Source organism: Bidens hawaiensis, unplaced genomic scaffold, assembly GCF_021521415.1.
Source record: "Bidens hawaiensis isolate Kalapana, Puna unplaced genomic scaffold, B.hawaiensis_p1.1 tig00000055_1, whole genome shotgun sequence".
NCBI lineage: Eukaryota > Viridiplantae > Streptophyta > Magnoliopsida > Asterales > Asteraceae > Bidens > Bidens hawaiensis.
Genome location: NW_027491016.1, coordinates 1,101,455 through 1,125,669, shown reverse-complemented (window position 1 = coordinate 1,125,669; position 24,215 = coordinate 1,101,455). Strand labels below are relative to the sequence as shown.

At 35.3% G+C, this 24,215-nt stretch overlaps 1 protein-coding gene, 1 long non-coding RNA gene and 1 pseudogene across 2 annotated transcripts; 1 reads left to right on the top strand and 2 right to left on the bottom strand.

The window, feature by feature from the left end:
• Nucleotides 1–8,282: 8,282 nt before the first annotated feature.
• LOC143630531 (uncharacterized) lies at nt 8,283–10,665 on the bottom strand. The gene is made up of 5 exons (XR_013153196.1): nt 10,538–10,665; nt 9,266–9,344; nt 9,099–9,186; nt 8,409–8,535; nt 8,283–8,302 (listed from the first exon to the last, which is right to left on the bottom strand). It is a non-coding gene; the product is annotated as an uncharacterized LOC143630531 (long non-coding RNA).
• Nucleotides 10,666–11,542: 877 nt separating this feature from the next.
• Nucleotides 11,543–14,180, bottom strand: LOC143630449 (protein CANDIDATE G-PROTEIN COUPLED RECEPTOR 7-like; annotated as a pseudogene).
• A 5,111-nt stretch (nt 14,181–19,291) lies between these two features.
• On the top strand, nt 19,292–23,643 carry LOC143621469 (uncharacterized). The gene is made up of 15 exons (XM_077092909.1): nt 19,292–19,304; nt 20,249–20,324; nt 20,495–20,591; nt 20,680–20,753; nt 20,861–20,975; nt 21,575–21,685; nt 21,771–21,847; nt 21,937–22,003; nt 22,091–22,156; nt 22,321–22,428; nt 22,776–22,906; nt 22,997–23,063; nt 23,151–23,206; nt 23,308–23,464; nt 23,516–23,643. Exons 1-14 carry the CDS (start codon nt 19,292–19,294, stop codon nt 23,417–23,419), a joined length of 1,170 nt encoding a protein of 389 aa, XP_076949024.1. The 3' UTR covers nt 23,420–23,464; nt 23,516–23,643.
• Nucleotides 23,644–24,215: the final 572 nt, after the last annotated feature.

Sequence of the window (24,215 nt, the reverse complement as noted above, 5' to 3'; positions counted from 1 at the left end):
CAATCCATTGTCAACGCTGCTTTCTCCTCGATCATCCACGGTTCATGTGAACCGTGACGTAAGACCATTCGGATGACATTATTATTTTTTTCTTTTCATGGGATTGATTAGATTCATGGTTATGAGTATGTATTTTTTAAATAGAGAGAAAGATGATAGAAAATGGAATAATATTTTTGCTAGTATTTTATTTTAAAAACAAAATGTTTTTTTTTTAATTACCATATAGATTTATTTACGACGGTCATCTTAGCATCGTCTCCGTGTTCCACAACCCTCTTCCTTAACTCGGTTCCCCTATTTGAACTAACCGCACAATGTGCTATTCCAACTAGCCTACTCACTTCACTTGCGAATGGTGCCCCTGTAAGGTAGTTTATTTTCTTTAAGAAACCGATTTTTTACCGAACGAATAAATGTCGTTTTAAATATTTTATCTTTTATATGTTGCTCTTTTTATAAGTTAATTTGAAAATTATTTTTGGGTTCTAACGCTCTGGTTTTACCAACATTGTTTGTACTGTAACGAATATAACTGATAGCAACTGAATTCGTGTCAGCTCACCATTATAACGCTCAGGTTTATCTACCGAATAATATGTCAATTTGATAAATTTATTGTTTAAGTTTAGTTCCGATACTGTAGCAAACGCAGCCAATATCGACTGAATGTGCGTAAACTCATCACTACAACGTTTGAGTTTATCTAACGATTTCACCATGCAACGACCGGATAAACCACTAGTTATCCTAATATATGATCACAAAAAGGATATTCATTTTGATTAATAAGAATAAGATTAATATGGTTGGTAGATGGTCTTTATCTCTTTAATTTCATTTATGAAATGACTAATAAATCACGTTTCTACCCGTAAATTCATTGGCCGTATCATTAATTTACTCTGAGAAATATCCGGAGAGCTGCTTTCAAGCAGAAGCAAGATATAATATAAGATGCGGTGAGAGAGAAGAAAGGCAAGTTCATTAATATAATAATAATAATAATAATAACAACTAGATTTTGTACCCGCCTTCTATACATTAACGTATATTCGATTGGTATGTGTGGTAAAAACCAAACTATTGCGGTAGCGATCCGATGTGAATTTCTTTGGTGTCAGTCACGCTCATTACAGTACTCCAGCCGGTTGCGCACTTGGGCGTTGCAGCGACAAGTCAACGTGAATTTGATCAGATTCGTTTACGTTTTTTTCGGTACCGAAGCTGAAAACCAAATAACTTACATATTACATTTGAGAAGTTTGGTGCCGCAAGACCGTAATTGGTCCATAAAACATTTGAAAAGTTTGGTGCCGTAAGATCGTAATTGGTCCACGTGGCGACACTAGCTTCTGACACATCATCCAACTTTTTTTTTTTTGATTTCAGTCTCAATATCGTAACGAACGTAATTGAAACCAAACTAATTCAGATCGACTCCCCACCGTAATGCCCGGTTATACCGACCGTTGTTTTTTTTTCTATTCTACAACTGTAACAAACATCATTGGTCCACGTGGCGGCACCAGCTTGTGACGCGTCATATAATATTTTGATTATTTTTTAGTTTAGTATCGTAACGAATGTAAACGAAACCGACCCAATTCGTGTCTACTCGCCGCCGTAACGCCCTCCGACCAATATTTTAATTTGTTTTTAGTTCATATATCATAACGAACGTAACCGGAATCAACCCAATTCACGACGACTTGCCGCTGTAACGTTCGAGTTTTACCGACCCAATAAACATCGTTTTAAATGAGTTATTTGTGTGAGTATTTTGGATGTTTGCAAATTTAATCTTTGAGGTTTAATGCTAGTTTCATAACTAAATTCATCGATACCAACTGTATTCGTGTCGCTTTGATCATAAGTTGTATTTGCTTTTTGTTACTAGGTTATTTTTTAAATTACAAGTTATACAATGTCACTGTTGTTTTCTGCGTTGACAGATTAATGTTTTTAGTTTAGTGTCAGTATCATAACGAACTTCTAACAACCGGATACATGTCAATGTACTGCCGCGATCATAACGAACTTCTACCAACTCAATGCATGTTAATGTACTGCCGCGTTGCGACGAGTACCAACCTAATTAAAAACATAAAACATTAAACATAGGTGGTGTTACGCCGTCCACCACTGGCATTTATCTGTATGTATAATATGATATATCCTTTTTATTGTGATATTTTGCTGTCACCGATATCCAATCCAAAATCCTCGCCACGTTAATTAAATTATATTACGATATTTTGTTGTCACCAATATTCAATCCAAAATCCTCACCACGTTGATGTTGATGACAGTACGAAAAATGAGAAATAATTAATGAAGGCGTGACAGTCTCAATTATTTGATTGGCTCACCCTAGGGGTGGTCGGAGACTTAAATAATGAAACCCGTAAGCAAATAATATATGGTAAGATTTAAACTTGTATTGTAATGTATCCAACATCCGTCAATTTTCCTATAATCGTATCTTTTATTTATGATTTAGAATTAACCTGAAATATATAATTATTTTAATTTTTACAGCATTTTGATCAAACGTAATTGAAATGGTTGTTCTATTCGAAATTAAAATGTTTTACTCCGTAAACGGCTTTTATTCTGATTGGTTACTTCGACACAATATAATTACATGTTTCGATTACCCGACAATAACGTAGAGTATATATCTATTGACCTTTTCATTTCAAAAACCATTTTATTCTGACCGCAGCTTAAGTTATAGTTATCACTTATCATATCACAACCGAAGACATAGCAACTTATGAACGTTTATTCGCGCGTGATTGGATAGGTAATTTCGACGAGTCATATAATTACCCACTTTAATCACCCGATAACGATTAAGATACATATTTATTTTCTTCTTATTTTATGTGTTAAGTAACCGGCTTTTTAGTATCGTAAAGTACTTTTGATTTTGAACACACATAAATTGTAGTTACGGTTGGTCCTAAACTTGGCACGATATATACAAGTTACTGTAATTTTAAAACGAAAGGATATTATTTTGGGGATTAGGGTTTGTCGGCGCTACGGGACGAATAGCAGATTCATCCAACAACACACTACAGGTAGTTTAGATGTTATCTGGTTCGAATTAGGGTTTCAATTTAATCTCATAATTGATATCATTTCGTCTTCAGCCAATTGCTTTACAGTCTGTTAAATGCTATGTATTCTGTGTATACTGTATGAATCTGATGCTCACGACTTTTGATTTTAAATTAGATTTATTAATGTTGATTGGAATGTGATGATATTAATCTATTTTCTTATTTTGTGGTATCATTCTTCATTATATTTGAAACATTTTAGCAACCGATAGAGTAGAACTCGGTAGGCGCTATTCAGGTGGTGGGGTACCGACTAGGGATTAATCGGATTTTGAATTTATATGTAATTTTTCAAAATTTTATGTATGTATATTCAAAAAAATTTAAAATTTCATATAAAAGTTTTTCAAATGCTTACTTCAAATAATTTGACCAATTTTGAGTTTTGACTAAAATCTGACCGATTTTGAATAGTTTTGACAGATTTTGAATTTAATTAGACCGATTTTAGCCGAAATGTGACTGATTTTGAACGATTTGGACCGGCTTTGACCGATGACCCATTTTTTATGTCTGATTACGTGAAATTGCATAGGCTCATCACCAATTGATCAGAGCCCAATAACAATTTTTACAACTCTGCAATAGATGGCTGATGGCCAATAGGCTGATAGATTATTTACTTTTTTTAATTTATATTATTTTTGCAGGGTATGTAATGGAGACGACACTCGAAGAGCAAACCCCAGATTCTCCAAAATCCGGAATCTATGAGATACCAGGCGAGCCCGCAATGGTAATCAACGGGGTACCACCACCTCCTGTATGCGCAAGCGAAAATAAGAATCTTATTATCAGTGAAGTTGAGAATGACGTGGATTCCAAAATAAACGAGTCGTTTGGTGGGTGGTTTGAAGGCAGGGAAGTTGAGAAGCTGTTTGGTGAGCGTTTGTTTAAAGGGAAAGTAACTGAATTTGATAAAGAAACGGGTTGGTATAGAGTGGTTTATGAGGATGGCGATTTTGAAGATCTTGAATGGAATGAGTTGCAAGAAGTGCTTATACCTCTTGATGTTACAATTCCATTGAAGACATTAGCATCAAAAGTTATTAAGAAAAGACTGAAAGATGATAAGAAAACTGGGAGGTCTGCGACTAAACCGCGAGTCCGCCAACGAAAAGGGGTAAGTTCCGGGGCTGAGAAAAAGGATGTCTAGCAAGTAGGCGCAGATAATACAGAAGCTGTTTTTAACTTTTTTTTAGATCACTCATGTTGTGAAAGGGATTTGGATTAACAATGTCATATAGCAACTAGCCGGTTAGTACTTAAGTCTGTCATTGACTCATTGTCACTTCTGCAATGTTTTGATTATGATGTTCGTTAATACGTTTGAATGTAAGGATTAAGATTACTAAAACATTTCTGTAGCTTACGGTTCGCCAACTAGATCAAGAACACAACATTACAAATTTAGACTTACCTTAGGCTGCCTGTTGTGCCTTTGCGCCATAGGCACTATATGAGTATATGGCCAATGCACCAGCTTTTTGCCTGTTAAACCACGCCGACCAAATCAAGGGAGCGCCAAGATGGTGGCGCCACCCCCTTTCCATTATTGTGATGGAACTAAAATGGCTCAAAGAGTGGGGACCACCCCACTAACAACCAATGAATTAATTGTTTGGAATTTGGACCAATAAAAAAATCCACCTCATCCTAGTTTACCAGTTTCTTTTATTTAATTTTTAAACAGTTTAATTATTTTTTTTAGTGGGGTTGTGGCTGGTTATCCCGCAACGCTTAAAGTAATGAATAACTAGTTATCCTACGTGGCAATGACGTGGCGCCATAACTAGCTTTTGTTAGTTATCCTGCAACACATAGCCTTAGGTCCTGTTCATTTCAAGGATTTGGAAGGAATTCTAAAGAATGGGATTTTAAATCCCATGAATTGATATGTTCGTTTCATTAAATGAAAGAATGAGAATGGAAACTAAATCCCATAAAATCCCACATTTCATAGGATTTAAAATCCTACCTATTTTATAAGGATTGTTATGGAAAATAAAGGATTGTTTTATTAACCCTAATATAGGGGTGGCAAATGGGTTGGGTTGGGTAGAAACGGGTCATGGGTCGGAACGGGTTAGGGTCGGAATGGGTCAACTAAAAAATGGGTTGTTTTGGTTCGTTTGGAACGGGTTAGGGTCAAAAGGTTCGGGTCAGAACGGATCAAAACAGGTTTCGGGTCGGGTTTTTTTTTTTTTTTTTTTTAAGAACGAGGACAAAGACAAAAACGTTTTAGTTTTTTTACATTTTTCGTTTTTGATTTATATTTTGAGTTATGATTTTTTTAATTATTATTTTTGAATATTTTTTTGAGGGGTTTTCAATAAAAACCCCTCCAAAAAATTAATAAAAAAAATCATAACTCAAAATATAAATCAAAAACGAAAAATGTAAAAAAACTAAAACGTTTTCTTTGTTGTCCTCGTTTTTCAAAAAAAGAAAAAAAAAACCGAGAATGAAGAAGATTCCAATTCCAATTCCAATACAGATTAACCAACCAAACACATGAAAGAGATTCTCAAACATTCTATTCCAATTCCAATTCCAAATCCTTTAAAAAAGTCCGTGAAACAAACGGGCCCTTAAAGAACAAATTAGATATCTTTAATGTGATTAATCACACCAAAATAAATACAAACTCAATTGTCACAGTTCATAAATATTTTAGTGTCGAATACACATATAAACATATATGATAAACATAAAAATGATCAAACCGTAGTTGGATTCCCCTAGTGGTTGCCATGGTCCAGCCCACATCATGAATCATCTGGCCCAAGACCCACATTGCCTCTTCTTAGTTCACTCTGTTCCAGTCTTTATGCATGGAAAGGAAAAGAAAGGGGAAGAATCAGGAAAGTAAGAGAAAGGAAAAGAAAGAGAGCAAATTGAATTTATTTTTTTTTTCTTGGAAAGAATTAGAGAGAAAGGAAAGGAAAAATATTTGATAACTCCATGTAATTAAAAGGCAAATTAGAAATAAATAATCTCACCTTTTGTGTATTAGTCGGTAATAATTCTACCTTTAAAAATCATTACCAACGGTCCAACCTTTCAACTATTTTTGTCTCAATAGTCTTTCGTTAAAAAACACTTAACGCCGTTACGTTTTTTTTCCGAGTTTCAAAACCGATGTTTTAAGACTTTTGATCGAAAGAAGGATGCTAGTTAACTGATGTAAAACTTATCTCGAATTTGCCTCAAACCGTTGCCCATCACCATCAAAGGACTGGTACAACCATCTTTTATCGCTATTGACTCTAATTGTGGTTTCAGGGTTTCGACAACCTTAATAATTATAACTAGCTAGTATTTTACCCGACATTTTGTGCAGGGCTGGTCGAATAAGGCGTTAAATAAGTCGGATTCGTCTCTTTACAGTGGTGCACTAATGTGGGTTCGGCTTATTAACATATAAAAATTAAAATATTTAAATCGACTTTTATTCGGTTGGTACAACCCCGACATTAGTAAAACTTGAGCCAAAGACATAAAACGCTAATAATAATAATAATAATGTGCTATTGACATAAAACGTGAAGAAAAATTTAGGGATGTCAATTTCTAACACAATCCGAAACCCAACACGAAAAAATATAGGTTTTGGGTTGGATGACACGCCCCGTTTTCTTAAACAGGTCAACCCAAACACGACCCGTCTAAAAACAGGTCAGCCCGAAACTGACCCGTTAAAAAGCGGTTAACCTGTTAACCCGTTTAAGAATTTTAGAGAAGTTAATATTTTGATTTTAGAGATAAGAAGTGTTAAATTTTAAAGTTAAATACTTTGATTTATAATTTTTTCATACATCTATAGACTTTTAAAAGTTAAATTAATTACTTTTTAAAATATTATTATCCACTTTTCGCTTCCAATATTTTATTTTATTAATCCTAATAGTCTATTCTCTTGTCATGTCCATTCATTTATTCTTATCTTAATCAAAATATGTGAACCTAACTTTGATAATTAAAAATAAAAGATAAACACACAAAACAATTATATCCATCACAAATTATCGAAATGTTTTATATGCATAAGAGTAACTGATTATCTAGGTTATTATTAAGCAACTAGGTATTGCTCATATTCGTAAATGAACGCATAATGGGTTGACCCAAAAAACGACATGAATTTAAATGGGTCAACACGACACGAATAAATATATGGATTGGGTTAGTGCTGACGAATTTCAACACGCCAACCCACCAACCCGATACGATTTACAACCTTAAGATAAATGGGGTCTCAACCTAACAAATCAAATACACTGATTGCTACCTAAAATCAGGTAAAAAAAACCCTGCTGCAAACAAGATTCAAGCCTGCCGCACATAACCATCATCGTTTAAACAAATTTACGTCAACCAGCATACCAGTACGCTAAATTGGTTAAGTTCCCAATAATTTGTCTAAAGTCAAAACAACAAGCTAAAGTTTGTGACACCAACCACTTTTACTCTATATAGATAATTGGGGATTTTACTAAAAAAATGTTCCAAAGATCCGATCTGAGGTTACAAAGAGGTTTGAGACGAAAATGTTGATTTTTCTTATTAAAAAAAGATTTTCCAGCGACTGACCCATTTTCAGACGCGGTGGAAATTTACCCATCCCCCCCCCCCCCCAGCTTATGAAATTTCTTATACATATTTAGTCCGCCTCCTTTGCATTGAAGTGCAAGCTTCACAACTGAGAGAAACAGTAACAACCTTGTCAAAGACATTTTTGGCGGTTAATGCATATGGCGTACATATTGCATAATCTTGAAGCGTCGAGCCATACTTTCACTAGGCGTAGTGGCGTCACAATTAATGTTGACATGAAATTCCCGACGTCAAAAATAACAAACATGGTTTCGAAAGCTACAATACAAGTGGCCAAGGTTTGTCTAGCCAACTGGAAGCTCGAGAAAAATCACTTTTGACTGAACACCAAGAACAATAAAACATATTAACGTCATCAATGGGTTAAAATGTGCCAAGAACCCATGCTCTCATGATTCCATAGTCCATACCTAAATCCCGACATTACATGCCACTCGACTAACAGTCCACTTGACCACAAAAGTCAATAGCAGCTCTAAAGTAAGGATGGCAGAAAATCTCATAGTTGTAATCATCCACAGAACAGCCTATACGGGTCGATGCGCTTCAAAGGCCTGTCCAAACGATGAACTTTTTCATTAGCACTAACTAACATACACCGATTACAATGCAAAAATGATAAAAACTGTATGTGTGTGTGGTATATATATATAATATCACCTTGGTACTTTTAAGAGAATAAATCCAAGATCAACATACGGCAACTTAGGTCCGTATAGCGTTTTTAAATCTGTCTAATTCCTCTGATCTAGAGCCATAAACAGCTTTAATTGTATCTATACAGCTACTGCAAGGAAGAACAATGAAGACAATAAGCACAGCTTGTTTAATATCCATTCAGGGGTGTAAACGAGTCAAGCCACTTGTGAGCTACTCGAGACTTGCACAAAAGAAGCATGACTTAAGATGAATGTAAACGAGCTATACCCAAGTTCAAGCCATAATTGGAGCTCGTTTAATAAACAAGCTTCGAGCCGGGGGTCTCACCGGAAGCAGCCTCTCTATCCCTATGGGATAGAGGTAAGGCTGTCTACATCTTACCCTCCTCAGACCCTACCATAGCATTGCTATTGGTGGGATATACTGAGTACGATGATGATGATGATGATTAATAAACAAGCTCACACCTGTATATATTGAGCTTGACTAGACTTGCAAACCTAAACAGCCCTATTTTTATATAAATATACTTCAATTTTAATATAATATATAATTAATATTATCACGTGTAATTTATAAATATGGAAATAATAACTCAACAATATATATAATATATTATGTTCTAATATCAAAAAATGCTACTCAATTTCATAGTCTATTAACAAACTTATTAAACTTGTAAACTCGAACCTGCAAGCTTCGTTGTTGAACTTTTTTTGGGGAATCCCATATAAAGTCTCGAAAACTTGTGGCTTGACTCGACAAAAGTATGGCCGATCTGAAATTGTAAGCATATGTTATAACATGTGTGACAAGGTGAAATAACGGTCATGTAACACCTTAGAGAACACACTTACCGTCATATATGGAGCATGTTCTTGTGCTTTTCTCATAATGTATGCACCATCCATCAGAACCAACCAAAGATTTATATAGCTGAACATAAAAGATAAATCATATGTTAAACATGATTCTAATCACCAAATTTTATACATGATAGCCCTCAAAACTTTATATTGATAAATGACAAGCCAGCCCTTAAACTTTACTACTATGACCTATGAGCATAAAAGAGCTGAGCCACGCGCTAGGTATTCGAGATCAGCTCGCTAAAAACTTGAAATGAACCGAGCTTAAACAAACTCGAGCTTCACATATTGAGCTCAAGCCATCCGTGAGACTTTTAGTTATATAGTTTTGATTTATAAATAAAATTATGATTAAAAATAAATAATGTATATCGTATTATTATATTTAACATTTATAATTATAAATATACAAAAATAATTATAAAAATATGTAAATAAAAAAACTAAATATATGATGAGTAATAAATGAGCCGAGCTCCAGTTTGAAAAACTACTCCCTTGCCGAGCTCTCTAAAGTTAAACAAGCTCGGGCTTGGGTCAGCTTGTGTACATGCCCTTTGTATGAAAGGTTAATCCAATGAGTACTAACCATGCCCTTAAGTATAAATTTCCATGCTTGTAAACGAAGAAGAAACATAAACAAACACAACCATGTTCAATTTCTTAACGGACCGAACACAAACAAGAAAACCCCATTCGTTTTTGTTTCGTTAAAGTTAAACCAATTTGCAAGCGTATGAATTTCCACTAGGAGTGAGCAGAAAACCGAATTAACCGAAAATACCGAACCAAAGCATTTTTGTTTTTTTGAAAAACCGACCCTATTGATGGTGATGAAGATGATGAAGACCGGGACTAAACTTTGAAGATGAACAAGATGATAATGAAGACTGGGACTAAACTTTTAGTGTGTTTTTGATTAATAACTTTGTTGAATTTTAAACTCTACTACTTTGGCAACTTTGTATTCGTATGATTCCAACAACTATAACCGAACCGAAACCGAAAATAACCAAAAACCCATAATCCGAACGGTTTGTGTATTCAAAGATCGATGACTTCGGTTTCGATTTCACTTAATAACCTAACCGAACCAAACCGTGCTCAGCCCTAATTTCCACAAGAACCTTATAGTTAACAAAATTCATGTCAATTACAATATGAAATTAAGCATAAATAGGGCACCAACGTTTCACAAACAAACAGCAATAAAACGAGAATAAGAAATCGATGTGATAAACTGAAATGGGTGTACTGTACTTGAATATCAGAAGCATCATCAAATATTTCTTCTGGTGATGGAAATGAAGCACCCTTATCCAGCTTACAGCAGGCGCAGCAATTCTTTACGCACTGCCATACAGCTTCTTTTTTCTTTGCACCGAAACCGCCGGAAGCCTTCTTCGGGGGTTGTTGCTGTCGTGGTTTTTCCGGCATCGGTTTCACGGCGGCGATTGGATAAGGAGCCGTCGCTAATATCGCCCGCGACATTGCAATACCAGTATTATTATTATTTTGTTTTATCCGCTATGGTTTTTTAATTCCTTAATCAGTTAATAGCCATTCAAAAAAATATATAAACATCCCCCAAAGTTTTGTTACGGTTCGGTACTAAATCTGAAAAATAAATTAGTGTAATAAAACCCACGTGCTGCGGTAACGAAGTGACACGAACACAGACAATATCGGCTAAGTTTGAAAATTCAGACAACATCAATTAAGTTTGTTAAATTAGTGTAACAAAACCCTGGGTACCTCAGAAGTTGGGTTTACACATGCATAATAGTTCTTAAACTTTGAATTAATCGTGACGCGGTGGAATTCATACCTAACTATCATAATTCATAAGCATGTCTTTAAATAACAAAAACAAACTAAAGTTAAGTCTATTGGATGCTCGTCTTCACGCTTGGATAACCCGTCCATGCACCAACTTGATGTGCGTATAAAGTCAAAGTCAGTGTTGCGTTGAGTGAGCCCTAGCTTTATCATTCATAACAATATAATAATAACATACTTGCCCAAGGCACAAAACATATTTTTCACTTTACCGTGTCTAAAGCAAAATATTCTTGCAACAGAGTAACTGATCAAATTTGTTTATCTTGGCATCTTGCATGCAATGTTATGAACATGATTTCATTCACCACATTATGCACAAAATATTCTTGCAACAGAGTAACATGTTATACATGATATATAAAGCATACACTATAGCTGATCTAAAATTCTTTACAACACAACCAGCTATCTTACAATATGCACTCAAAGCTCAAACTCATTTGTCTGCAGATACCTCTCAGCTTCCTTTTCTTCATCATCATTAACCAAAAAGTACTCATTTCTATCGGTCGGCCTGAACATATAAAACATCATCAAGTAGAACACAAGGCTGGCCGTTTCTTCGGCTGCATTAGCCATCCACTCAAATTTATAAGATGATATTGTTTGCAACGAGAACACAATGATTCTCGTGAAATACAAGTACCCGATTACCAAAACATAGAACTGCTTGAAAAGTGTCAACTTAGCCAGATTTCTAGCAGCTTTCCCGTCTGTTTTAGAGGTCTCGCGCAGTGACCGAATTGACCAAACAATCGGGAAGATAATCGCACAGCAACAGATCAAATCTACTAACAAGAACACTTGGTTCCATGTGACCCAACTCTTGATGAACGGGCCGTTTTCCCAATTACTGTTGATGCTACATTTGCTAATACTTGAAGTGGAATCACAAACATTAACAGTTTCTTCTCTTTTTCTTGCAGAAACGGTTTCAGAAACGACCATCCGGTCCCAATTAATATGATCACGGTGAACAGAAGCACCGCTCGGAAGAATTGAAACGTGTAGAACAAGACGTCCCATCCGTGAGGCGTACCTGTCAACAGGATTTTGTATTGTAAGTAATCTCAATAATCAATCAATTAAAACAATACAATGCTATGCCTCCATATATAATGAAGCCACTGACAGAGTGATAGATACAAATTAATAGAAATGCCTACAAACTAATAACAAGATATACAATAAATTGACGGAAATGAACAAGGAATTTCGTTTGATTGAATAAATGAACGAACATAAACAGAGATCGTATTTGTTCAGTTTAGTTCATGAACATTCGATCAGGTGTTCGTTCACGTCCGTTTATGTTTGTTCATTAAAGGTTTTGCTATAATTTTTAATGACTTTTCAAATCTAATGATATACATTTAAGCAAAAACATTAACTGAACAAAAATATATATGAGTATTATGTGAATATGAATGTTAAAAAAAGAAACAACACGAAGGTAGCCGCACTAAACTGTTGACAATGACCATTCTTGGTTAGCCAAATCAAATAAAGCATGTATGTGGTCATGTGTGTTCGTTCGTGAACCGTTCACGAACAAGTTCAATTCCTTAATTAACGAACACGAACATGAAATTTCATTTGTTTAGATGTTCGTGAACCGTTCGCTTGTGAAATAAAAGCTTAAGATGAACATGAACAAGGGCCTTGTTCGGTTTGTTTCGTTTACAGCCCTACATAGAGACGCCTACAACTAACTCTTAACAAACCAACAACAATATATAAAACAAATGACCAAAATGCCCCTGCGCACGATACCAGTAACTTTGATGTAATGTTTCTCCTCTGAAGCACAAATCAGGTTAAACGCCTTCACGGCAAGCAGCACCGCCATGAGTATGTGAATCCGGTGAACTGACAACTTGTTTTTCCTGCGTTCTTTGATCCAAAACCCTAGAAAACAAAAGTAAACCAAGGAAAACATGAAGTATAGCGACGGAAGCTGCGATTCACCAGCAGATAAGTAATCCCTATGCACACCATCATCACTATTATACAGTTCCATCCGTATATCCATTGTAACGCGCGATCCACGGTTACAATTAGCAAACAACAGAAAGTACTCGCCCGGGTTACCTATCGGATATGATTTGTTAACGGATGAATGCGGTGGAGGAGCAAGATCCTAGTAAAGAAGATCATATATATATTGATTAATATGAATCAATATCATTAAATGATGAAAACCCATTATGGGTTTACGTATAATGTATGAAGGATAATAATCATAACAATTCCAAGAATCATGACTAGCCATGCCTCCGTATCTGACTAGCCGTGATCAGTGGCGGATCTTGAACATTTAGTATGGATGCACCGAAAGTCACGAGAAACATTTTTTTTTTACTTCTACGTTTCGGGTCGGTAATCCGTTTCAGGTCAGGTCGAACAATAAAGACGGTGTCCCGTTCTTTGCCGTACACAAATATTATGGATGGGCCGGACACAAATAATATGGATGGCCGGACTCAATATATTTAACTTTTTTGTACTTTTTGAGAAAAAATTAATCTACTAAGCAAAAATGTTGGATGGGCCGAGGCCCACCTTGGCCCGTTAGAAGATCCATCCCTGACCGTGATTCTTGGGATTGTTATGATTATTATCCTTGATATAATCTATTCTAATAATACTTTGCTTAAATCGGATTTGCATTCTATTTAAAAACAAGCTGATTACAATAAAGTGGCAGGTAAACGGGCAATAATAATAATACCTGGAACGTGAAAAGGAGTGAGATGAATTTGGAATCAACAACGCATGGGATGTGATTGTATTCAAGTTCCATGAGGACTTGGTTTAATGAGCCTTCGGAGAGGAGGAAGAACCCGAGGCGTGACGGGTCTGGTTGCATGAGGCCGGTGGTGACGGAGACGGAGGAGATGGCGACAGAGGCGAATCCTTTGTGGGTGAACCCGAATTTTTCGAAGAGGATCATCGGTCGGTTGTCGTCAGTAACGTGTAAGGTTCTGATTTCGGAGGTGGCGGGCGGTGTGAAGAGGGAGAATGTGATGAGGAGGAGGGGGATGAGGATTGAATTTGGCATTTTGGGATTTTCCGGCGGTGGCGGACGGCGGTCGGAGTTTGGGACGCGGGAATTTTGTTGAAAGCTAACGGCTAAGTTGACTTATTATGACCGGATTGCATATACATTAATCCACAAGTTAAAATCTGTTAATTATAATCCACACAAATTATGAAAAACGTAATATCACAAATTTTATAATATAATTTTCCAATGAAATGATATAGATTTGAAAGTCTGATTTTAAAAAATTAAAGTTAGTTGATTATTTATTCAGGGAAAATTGGAAATAAATAATCTATCTTTTGTGTATTGGCAGGTAACAATCTCACATTTAAAAATCACTAGCAGAGGTCCCACCTTTCAACTACTTTTGTCTCGATGGTCTTCCGTTAAAAAATACTTAAAGTCGTTATCGTTCTACCGATCAAAAGCCCTATAACATCGGTTTGAAACTAGGGAAAAAACATAACAACGCTAAGTATTTTTAACGGGGGACCATTGAGACAAAAATAGTTGAAAGGTGGGACCGTTGCTAGTGATTTTTAAAGGTTGGATTATTATCGATCAATACACAAAATGTGGGATTATTTATTTCCAAATTTCCTTTGAAAACGTTGTAACGCGATAAAAAAAAATTGAAACACATGTTAGTATGGCTAACTTGAACATGATCCCTCAATTATAAGTAAAATTAATTTATAATAATATAATATTAAAAAAGTGAGTTAGGTTTTAATATAAAGTATGGTTTTATAGGATGGATAAGAAATAATTTGATTCATTGATTTTGAAAATGGACGGTTGATATTAATTTACAAGTGAAATCAAGCATTAGATAGGGATAATGGCATAATCAAGTGTTACATGCAAGGCAAATGCTAATTCTCTCATCATTTTAAAACGTCTGTAACTTTTTATACAACATTTAAAGAAAATCACCATAATAACAAGTGTCTTTTATCTTTTACATGAGTATATATTGCTATATAAAAATAAAAAAAATAGTGGGTTTTTTACAAAATTATGTTTTTATCAGATTGTGCTATATAGTTTTCAATTTGTTTTTTACATTGTGTTTTTTTATAATGTTTTTCCATTGTGTTTTTTCTAGCGACGACTATTTTTTGGAGACTTTCAGACAAAATCCTGATGACTTTCCGGCCAAAAAAAGTTCTGATGACTTTTTCGGCGAAAAATTTCAACGGCTTTCCGGTGACAATTTCTGGCAACTTTCGATGGAAATTGCGACGAAATTTTCCGGCGAGACGGTTGCGGTGGGTGACGGTTATGGTGCCAGGGGGCGGTGGAGTGGTGGTGGTTGTAGAAGATGTAATAAGTGAGTTTTGAGGTAATTAAGTGCGTTTTGAGATAAAAGTAGTGAACCAAAATGCCCTTTTTTCTAGCATTTATAGGAAAATCAAACTTCTTATTTAAACCCAACCCTTAAAAAGTATCAAACATTTTATAAAAAACTCGTCCCGATTGATTTTTTTTTAATCTAAAATTGTCTTTCGACCAGTTTAGTGCCATAAAATATTCGTTCCGGAAATTTTCTTAGCCTAAATTAGTTATAGCCACTAGTTTTGTACAATACTTGTTAAAATACTAATTGTTTCAAGTTGTTTGTGGCAATGTTTTAAAAACCGGTAATTAACTCATACCGGTTTGGGATAAAAAATGGTATAACTGGTTGAACTGGGTTATACCGAAAGATTCAACCGGGTTAATAGTTTACCTTCTAATAATATCATATAAATATAACTTTAACTTAAAATAACCCAAACTATATGATTTCATAATAAAATATAATCCAAAAGTTAATCCATAATAAAAATAATAATACAAAAGCATTCAATTTTCAAAAAAACAATCCAAAAGTTTACTTGTTTCGATATTAATTGCCAGGTTAAAAGTAAATTTTAAAAAATTTGGGCCACAAAATATCAAAAATTGCTTGGGTTAGAACCGGCTTGATGGCTTAAACCGGTATTTTAGAAAAAACCGTCAATTCGATGTTTTAACAAATCGCTCGAAAATTCCGAGACCAAAATATCGGTCTAATATGCAAAACCCGGTATTATCGGTTCAACCGGCTGGTACGAAACGGTTTTTAAAACAATGGTTTGTGGTGCGTTATCGGGTAAAACTCAAAATTCTATTTTGGGGATTTTCCATTTAAACACAATGAAAGCGAAACGAATGGCACTAAACAAAAGTGTTACCAAAATCACAAATCCATTCACCTAACAATTCAACCACCAATCGCCGGAGAAAACGATTACATTGTGATACTAATGGCATGGATACGATCGGCGATGCAGAAAGCCGTTGAAGTACGCGGCCGGTCCACTTTCGGAGACGCCGTTCGCTCTCATACCGGTTACAGAGCCATCCGATCCGGCAATGCCTTCTCCAGAGGCGCCAAAATGCTGCATGACAGCGTTGTACGTATCTCACCTTTATTATTATTATTATTATTATTATTATTATTATTATTATTATTATTATTATTTGTGCAATATTAATTACGCCTATATGTTATAACTTCTTAATTAATCTATAATTTAGCAGACATATTATCGTGCTAACTGGAAATAATTTTATGAAATAATCAGTGCAAATGTCTGCAAAAATAATCATGTGAAACAAATGAAAATTGAAAAAAAAATTAAGACTGAAAAGTAATGATTACATCGAAACAGACCGCAAAAGGGGCAACAAGCTGCGCAACTACCCCTTTTGAATTGCAAATGAGGTGATTGATGCAGAGCTGAAGCAATAAAATAAAGCAGAGAGAACGATTATAAAAAAGAAGTTTTATTGAATTTCTGAATCATGAAACGAATACAATAGGGAATTTACGAAACATCCAATGGAAGCTGAAATTAAAATAGTAAATAAGGCCTAAATTACGAAGGACAGCTAGAAAATGTGTCAACCTAATACGGAAATGTTTGAACGTTGCGAAACTTGGGGAAAAAGTCTTCTCTAGCGGAATTGAGGGCCTATTTGATGGAATTTGGGCCAAACCACCTACGGTCGTTTGCCACAAGGTCCGGCTCTAGACCATTCAGCTGACTAGTAACGGGCCTCATAATTCCACTCGTAGCCCAAGTTATGCCTTTTTCCCTGCATAATCCTATCAGGCTGGCTACTATAAGGACATGTTTGGTTGGAGGTAATGGAATGAAGGAGGAATGGAATGGAAGAAGGAATGGAATGGACAAGGGAATGAAATGGATCATTCCATTTCTTTGTTTTGTTTGGTTAACCTATGGGAATGAAATGAATTATTACTTTATGTTGTTTGGTATTCTAAAAAATTGTATGAATGAAATAGAAATAATAAAAACACTCATATCTCAAAATAATTTTTTTTACCAAAAAAAAGAAAAAAACTGCAATGGCGACGGTGGTGGTGTTAGCTCCGGCGACGAAAATGATGGTGGCGGTGGCGACAATGGTGGTGGGGGTGGCGGGGGTCAAGCGGTGATAGCATTGGTAGTGAAGGCGATGGTAGGGTGGCGGTGATGGTCAGCGGCGGCGGTGACAATGTTTTCGGTGGTTACAGTGACGATGGTGGTGGCGACGGTGGCGGTGGTTGCATTGGTGGTAAGGTGGTGGTGGTGGCGACGGTGGCGGTCAGGTGTCGGTGGTGGCATGGTAGTAGTGGTTGTTGTTGTTAAGTGGTGGTGGTGGTGTTGAGAAAGTAGGGTGAATGAGGAATGAAATGAAAAAAAAGAAGGGGGGTGGGAAGGAATGGTTTTGATGGAATGGGATTCCATGTGTAATGGATGATTCCATTCCATTGAGCAACCAAGCACCACTTTTTTTTATTCCTACGCAATGAATCATTCCATTCCCCCTATCATTCATGCATACCAAACGCTACCTAAGAGTCTGCTAAATCAGCTTCTCATCAAAATTAGTAGTGTGTTCGGTTTTTGATGGTTTGAAATGGCTATACTTGTATGTAAGAATATATTTTAGGTTTTTAATTGTGTACAATGCTGAAGTGCTGAACTTTATGATTTTGCAAATCGACAGCCTTAGGTCTTAAGTACCATGAATGCTCTGGTTATTATTATTAACCTTTACACGTTTAAGCTCATGTATTCACAAGGTTTTTTCAATTTAAAGACACATGCAGCGTTGAACATAAAAAGCTATAAAGATGCAGTTAGAAGGCTTGAAGAACTTTCTGTTTCTTCTCAAGGGGAAGAAAGAGTTCAGTTGCTTAAAAGATGGTTAGTTTCTCTGAGAGAAATTGAAAGTATGAATGCAGGTTCAGCTGAGAATAATGAGAAAAATTTGGATGAAACTTGTACATCTGTTCATAAGAGTGATCCTCCTGGAAAATCAGATATTGTAAGTGAGAAAATATGGCTTTGTTTTCTGCTGTTATGTCATATTTGTGTTTCTCTAACGTGTACATTAATAGGCCTGTAAAAGAACCAAACGTCCAGTGAACTGTTCGTGAACCGTTTCGTTTATTTAATAAACGAATGAATATGAACCTATTTTTTTCCTCACTTAGTTAAACGAACGAAAACACGCAAACCTTTCGTTCATTTATGTTCATGAACGTCAATTTATGTTTGGTTGTCTCTTTGTTTGAGTTTGTTAATATATTCATTTGAATATTTCAGGCTCATTACAATTTGATCTATTTTTAATAACATTGCAGACCCACATATTTTTTGTTCACGTTTACTTTTAATTGGTTTCAACTCAGTTATGTTCATTCATCTATGTCTAGTTATGTTTGCTTGTGAACCATTTGTTTATACGGTGAACAAACGAACATAAACAAACGTGAACTAGAAAACATCGTTCATTTAGTTGTTCCTGTTCAACCGTTTGTTTGGTTAAAAGAACAAACACGAGCATGCTCCGTTCGTGTTTTGTCTGTTCATTTACAGGGCCTACCCATTAACATATTTTGTTTGTATATAGTTGGCATGCACCTGTTTCTGTTGCATCGCGCCTTGAAAATGAAATACTGTTTCTTATTTTCCATCACTTATTTTTCCAATCGACAGATCCTATATTATGATCGAGATCTTGATGTATCACCAGTGAATTTCCGTGATGTCTTTCTTCACAGTGGGGCTCTTGAAGGCATAACAATGTCTATGGTAAGTACGTATTATTCTTTGTAAATAGCTAGGCTTATTGGTTCATCATTTGCAGTACCAATAAAGAGAATGCTTAGTTATAACACAGTCGTTTAAACTTAGTTACACTATTATGATAGGAGGAATCCTTAGGAGTGATATCAGCTGCTGTTTTTTTTTAAAGAATATAATTTTAATCCTTTTTCATTAAACTCAAAGCGATTACAATAAAGTGGCAGGCAAACGGGCAACAAGCTGCTGTTTGCATTCATTTTCTACTTTTAGTATTTAGTCTTTAAATTCTGCATTATTTGAGTCAAACCTGCATGTAGTAAAAACAAAGCAGGCCTGTATGCTCTATTGATATTATAAATTTTGAGTTAATTAACGAAAAAGATTAAATATCATTAATGATAGCCTAAATGAGTGCATCAATTAGGACAAAACGTGTGTGTACATAATTCAACCCACATTAACAGTGATCAGGGCCGTCCCAGAGAATTCAAAAATTCCTGGCCTGGGGTGAGTAGACAAATAGGGCCCAAGACCTGGTTTTTGCGGTAACATATATACAAAAACTCAATATATTTGGAAAAAAAAATCGTATCCCTCAGGGAGAGCGGCCCTGGGCGGCCACCCACCTGGCCTCTCCTCTGGCCGGCCTTGAGTGTGATATGAACCAAGGCCTCCAAGTCACTGATATATAGGACGTCAGGAAAAACTTTGGGTCTTGATGTGTTACTGTATTTTCTGTTTAAGTTTCTATCATTTTGTATTACTAAAAATTTAAGACCTGTTACATCGTATAATCAGGAAATTTATTGGTGGTTTTAAGGTTATATACTATTTATATTATTTTCATTTTTTTTGTATGAATTTCATCTGCACATTTGTTTCTTGTTTATGGCGCCCTCTTTTAGTACCATATCCATTATTATTTCTTTGCTGATTCATGAAGTTTAACCGCAGGTTCACTCTTTTGTCTGAATCAGATTCTTGGAGCACCTAATGAGGAAGAAATTGTGCTACTACATGAACTATTTGGGTGATATTTCCTACCTAGCTCGTTTCATTTATTTTGTAATATATGCATGATTATTGATTAACTACTCATTGAAAAAAAAGTTCCAATACACAAGTTCTTCTGAAACATAATGTGTAGTGAATATCAATCAAATATGAGTTTTATATATATGCACTGTCTTCTGGATGTAGGTTGTGTCTCACAGGAGGGGAGGAAGTCCATGATGCAATTGTAAATAGGATACTAGATTTGTCAAAAGCCTTTTCGGTTTATGATGATGAAGTGCTGGTAAATTTGATATTTAGTTACCTCAAAATTAGAGATCTATATTATATTTCCAAAAAATATGTTTATGCCCAAAACTTTCTTATGTCAGGCAAAGAGGAAAGAATTGCTTCAATTAGCTCAAGATGCAATTACTGGGTTGAAAGTGAATGCTGACATTTTAAGGTTGCCATTTGTTGGGATTAAAACTTCATATATTCAACTTTTTAAGGTCGTAACTATTTCTGCTAACTGCATAATTTGATTATTATATTTCACTATCTGCCCCCCAGAATAGATTCTGAAGTCTCTGAAATACAACAAAACTTGAAAAGAATTGAACACCCGGAACTTCCAATTGAGAGTGATGAACATTCTTTGGATGCAACAAGCAATGCTACATTGGAGGTAAGAATGCTATTATTTAAAAGGCTTGTAGCTGAACGTTCAGTAAACTGTTCAGCGGGAGGTTCGTTTATTTAATAAACGAACAAACAATGAACAAACATGAACAAAACTTCCGTTAAACTAACGAACATGAACACGTGTCTCATTCTTTCAAATATGTTTGTGTGTTTACATTCATTAATGTTCATTAGTTTACACTTGTTTAAGTTTGTCCGTTTATGTATTCATTCAAATTGTTAGGTATATTACAATTTAAAGTTTTGTTAAATTAAAATATTATTCATTACAGGTTACTCTGGTTCTATTAAATATTTAGGCCCTACAGATTGATATTCACGTTTACTTTTAATTGCTGTTTGTTCAGTTATGGTCGTTTAACTGTTCATGTTCGATCCTTTTTTCATTTAAAGTTAAACGAACAAACATGAACATGCCCCATTCGTGTTCATTCGGTTCATTTACAAGCGTATGTGCATCTATCAACACTTCAATAATTACACTCTTTCTAAGCATAATATCAGTGAGTTTTCTGCTGGTTTAGTGTAGCTTTTATAAATTGCTTAATTTTGTTGAAGCCAAATTGACATTTATTCGTGTAGGTTATAAAAGAATCCGTTTCCCCCATTCGACTTTGCTGTAAGCTGGAGTCACTTTTACTTAAAAAAAGATTGTTAAACAATGGGGATACACCAGAGGCTCATGCTCAAAAAGTAAACATCTTATATTATTTCTTCTCTTTAATAATATTATGACTTATAAACCAGAAATACGAGCAATGGATATATGTATATGCAGGTCGATAAATTAAAAGTTTTATCAGAATCTCTTCTCAGCTCAGCATCTAAAACCGAAAGGCGCATATCAGATCATAGGTATATGTTCGTCACTTTTATCATTTTAATAGTTATGCAGACTTTTTAATAAATGTTTAAATACATATATCATATTATTGTGTATTCAGGCAACAAAAAGAAGACGCCATTCATTTTCGTGTAGCCAAAACTAGTGAAGTCGGCCAAATGGAGAAGGTATTTCGGTTCCCTGATCATAATTGCAAGTATCTTAACCCGAGGCAGTTTAAGAAATGAAAGGGTAAAAATGTAAATATTTTTCAGGATTTAGCAGCGGAAATTAGTGTGCTTGAAAAGCAGCGGGACGAACTTGAAGATAATCTGAAGAAGGTGCCTTCTTCCTTGCAATGATACTAGGCTGATTTGTGATTTTATTATTTTCGTAAGTTAATTGATGGTCTGTAGTTTAATTATGCATGGAGAAGGAAGATATCAATGAGCGTCATATTTCACTGTATATGTGTATTTTTTTCTGATATAACTGCCTTTTGTAGGTCAAAAGCTCATTGGCTGTCTTAAATGATCAGCTTCAAGATGCCAGGGAAGAAAGAGAACAGTTTGATGATGCTAATAATCAGCTTCTTGTACATTTTAAATCAAAGGTTGGAATATATGTTCCATCTAAATAACTTTCCTTTTAAACTTTTTTAACTATTTATAAAAAAAGATTTCACAAGATTGGAACACCTAACGAAAGTCGAGTTACTCTAGAGGAACAAAAAAAATTGAGTTGACTTCATTGGGACACTTGTGAAACTTGATTACTATCGGGCGAAGTATCACTTTATTTTTATATTACATTTAAAATAAATGGACGGGAAGTGTTTGGGATTAACTTAACCAATTTTGACCCGTACCAAAATTCGCTTATTCTGACTCATTTGGACTGCAAGTGTTTCTGGTCAACCTTGACTATGCTATGGATTCTAATTTGAATGGTATGATGTAGGAGGATGAACTCTCAAAAGCAATCATCTCATATAAAGCAGAAGCAGATACTTGTAGTGCATTTGTTGAATTTCTAGAAGCTTCTTGGGATTTTCAGTCTTCTTTCATGGAGCAAAAGGAGAAGAAAGTCAAGTATGTAATCTCTGAGACCCTCAAAAGTCCTTTTTTTTTATTCTAGTTTATGATGAATTTACATTGCCTTTTTTATTTGGCATACCAAAGTGATGAGTTGGAGACTCATGAAGAATATTTTGTAAATATGACACGCGGTCTTTTATTGACTTACAAGGTACTCATGGAACAGTGGTCATTAGAATTATAATTATAATGTCATTGCAACTTACTCGCTTATTTATTTGGATTTTGCTATTGTAAGGATGCACTGGAACCTGCCATCATCAATTTCAGGAAACATATGAAGAACTTAAAAAGGTATATTGTGATCGGTCCTCCGTCTGTTTTAACAATTGTTGTTTAATACATTATTTATTTGTCGAAAAATAAATTTTCCTTATAGTTTTGGCCCGTGGTAGGTATGAGAAAGCAATCGACCCGGATGAAGAATTTTTGCAAGATATTGAACGAAGAAGAGCTCTCGAGCAAGCATACCTGTCTGCAGAAAACAAAGCATGTTTACTCTTGTGACCTTTGAATTTAACATTCTATTCAAGTTTTCGAAATTTTTATTAGGTTTTTAACACACATAATATCAAAAGTTGACGTGCGCCTTTTGTTTATTAGATTTATAACCAGTTGAACTATGCAGGTTATTACAATCTTTGATGCAGCCAAGACTGTTAAAGACCAATTTTACCACGCAATTGATTTTGTTTCTAGGTAAGACGAACGCGCTCAAGTTTCAGTTTCAATCCTTTATAACTTATTCCAATTCCACAACTGTTCATATGATGGCAGGAAAGGTGTTGAACCGGTTATCGAGTTATGTGACTCTATAGAAAAAGTCAAACTTGAGTTCGAGTCTTTAGCAAGACCGTCTTTAAGAGGCGAAAAGTCAACTCACGGAGTGCAGGTGTCATCGAAGGATAGCTTGACAAAAGATGCATCTCCGGCTTCCAAACGCGTGCTGCCGGTCGATATAAAATCCATACTTACACAAAAACTGGTGATACGCGCACCAGTAACGAAACCGTATATACCCTTAGGTGGGAGTTCTGAAAACTCTCCAAAAAATATGGTTAATGATGTCATGCAAGTACAAAATGAGACCAAAAATATTGATATTGAGAAATATAGTAAGGAGCAGTTAATAGAACATGGTGGGAAAATGGATATAGCAGAAGTACAAGAGGGTAATGTGTCTCAACCTTCTGAAGAAAAGTCGCCGGGTTCTGCGTGTGGGAGCGACATCTTTTTAGACATTGATGAGGAACCAGCAAAACTGGCTTAGAATTTGATGGGAAATAAATGGTATGATAGCTCT

Excerpts from the sequence above, each read along its gene's own strand:
- LOC143621469 (XM_077092909.1), top strand. Across the intron at positions 20,592-20,679 it reads TTTATGATGATGAAGTGCTG|GCAAAGAGGAAAGAATTGCT; the intron begins GTAAATTTGATA and ends TTCTTATGTCAG. Across the intron at positions 22,004-22,090 it reads AAGTCGGCCAAATGGAGAAG|GATTTAGCAGCGGAAATTAG; the intron begins GTATTTCGGTTC and ends AATATTTTTCAG.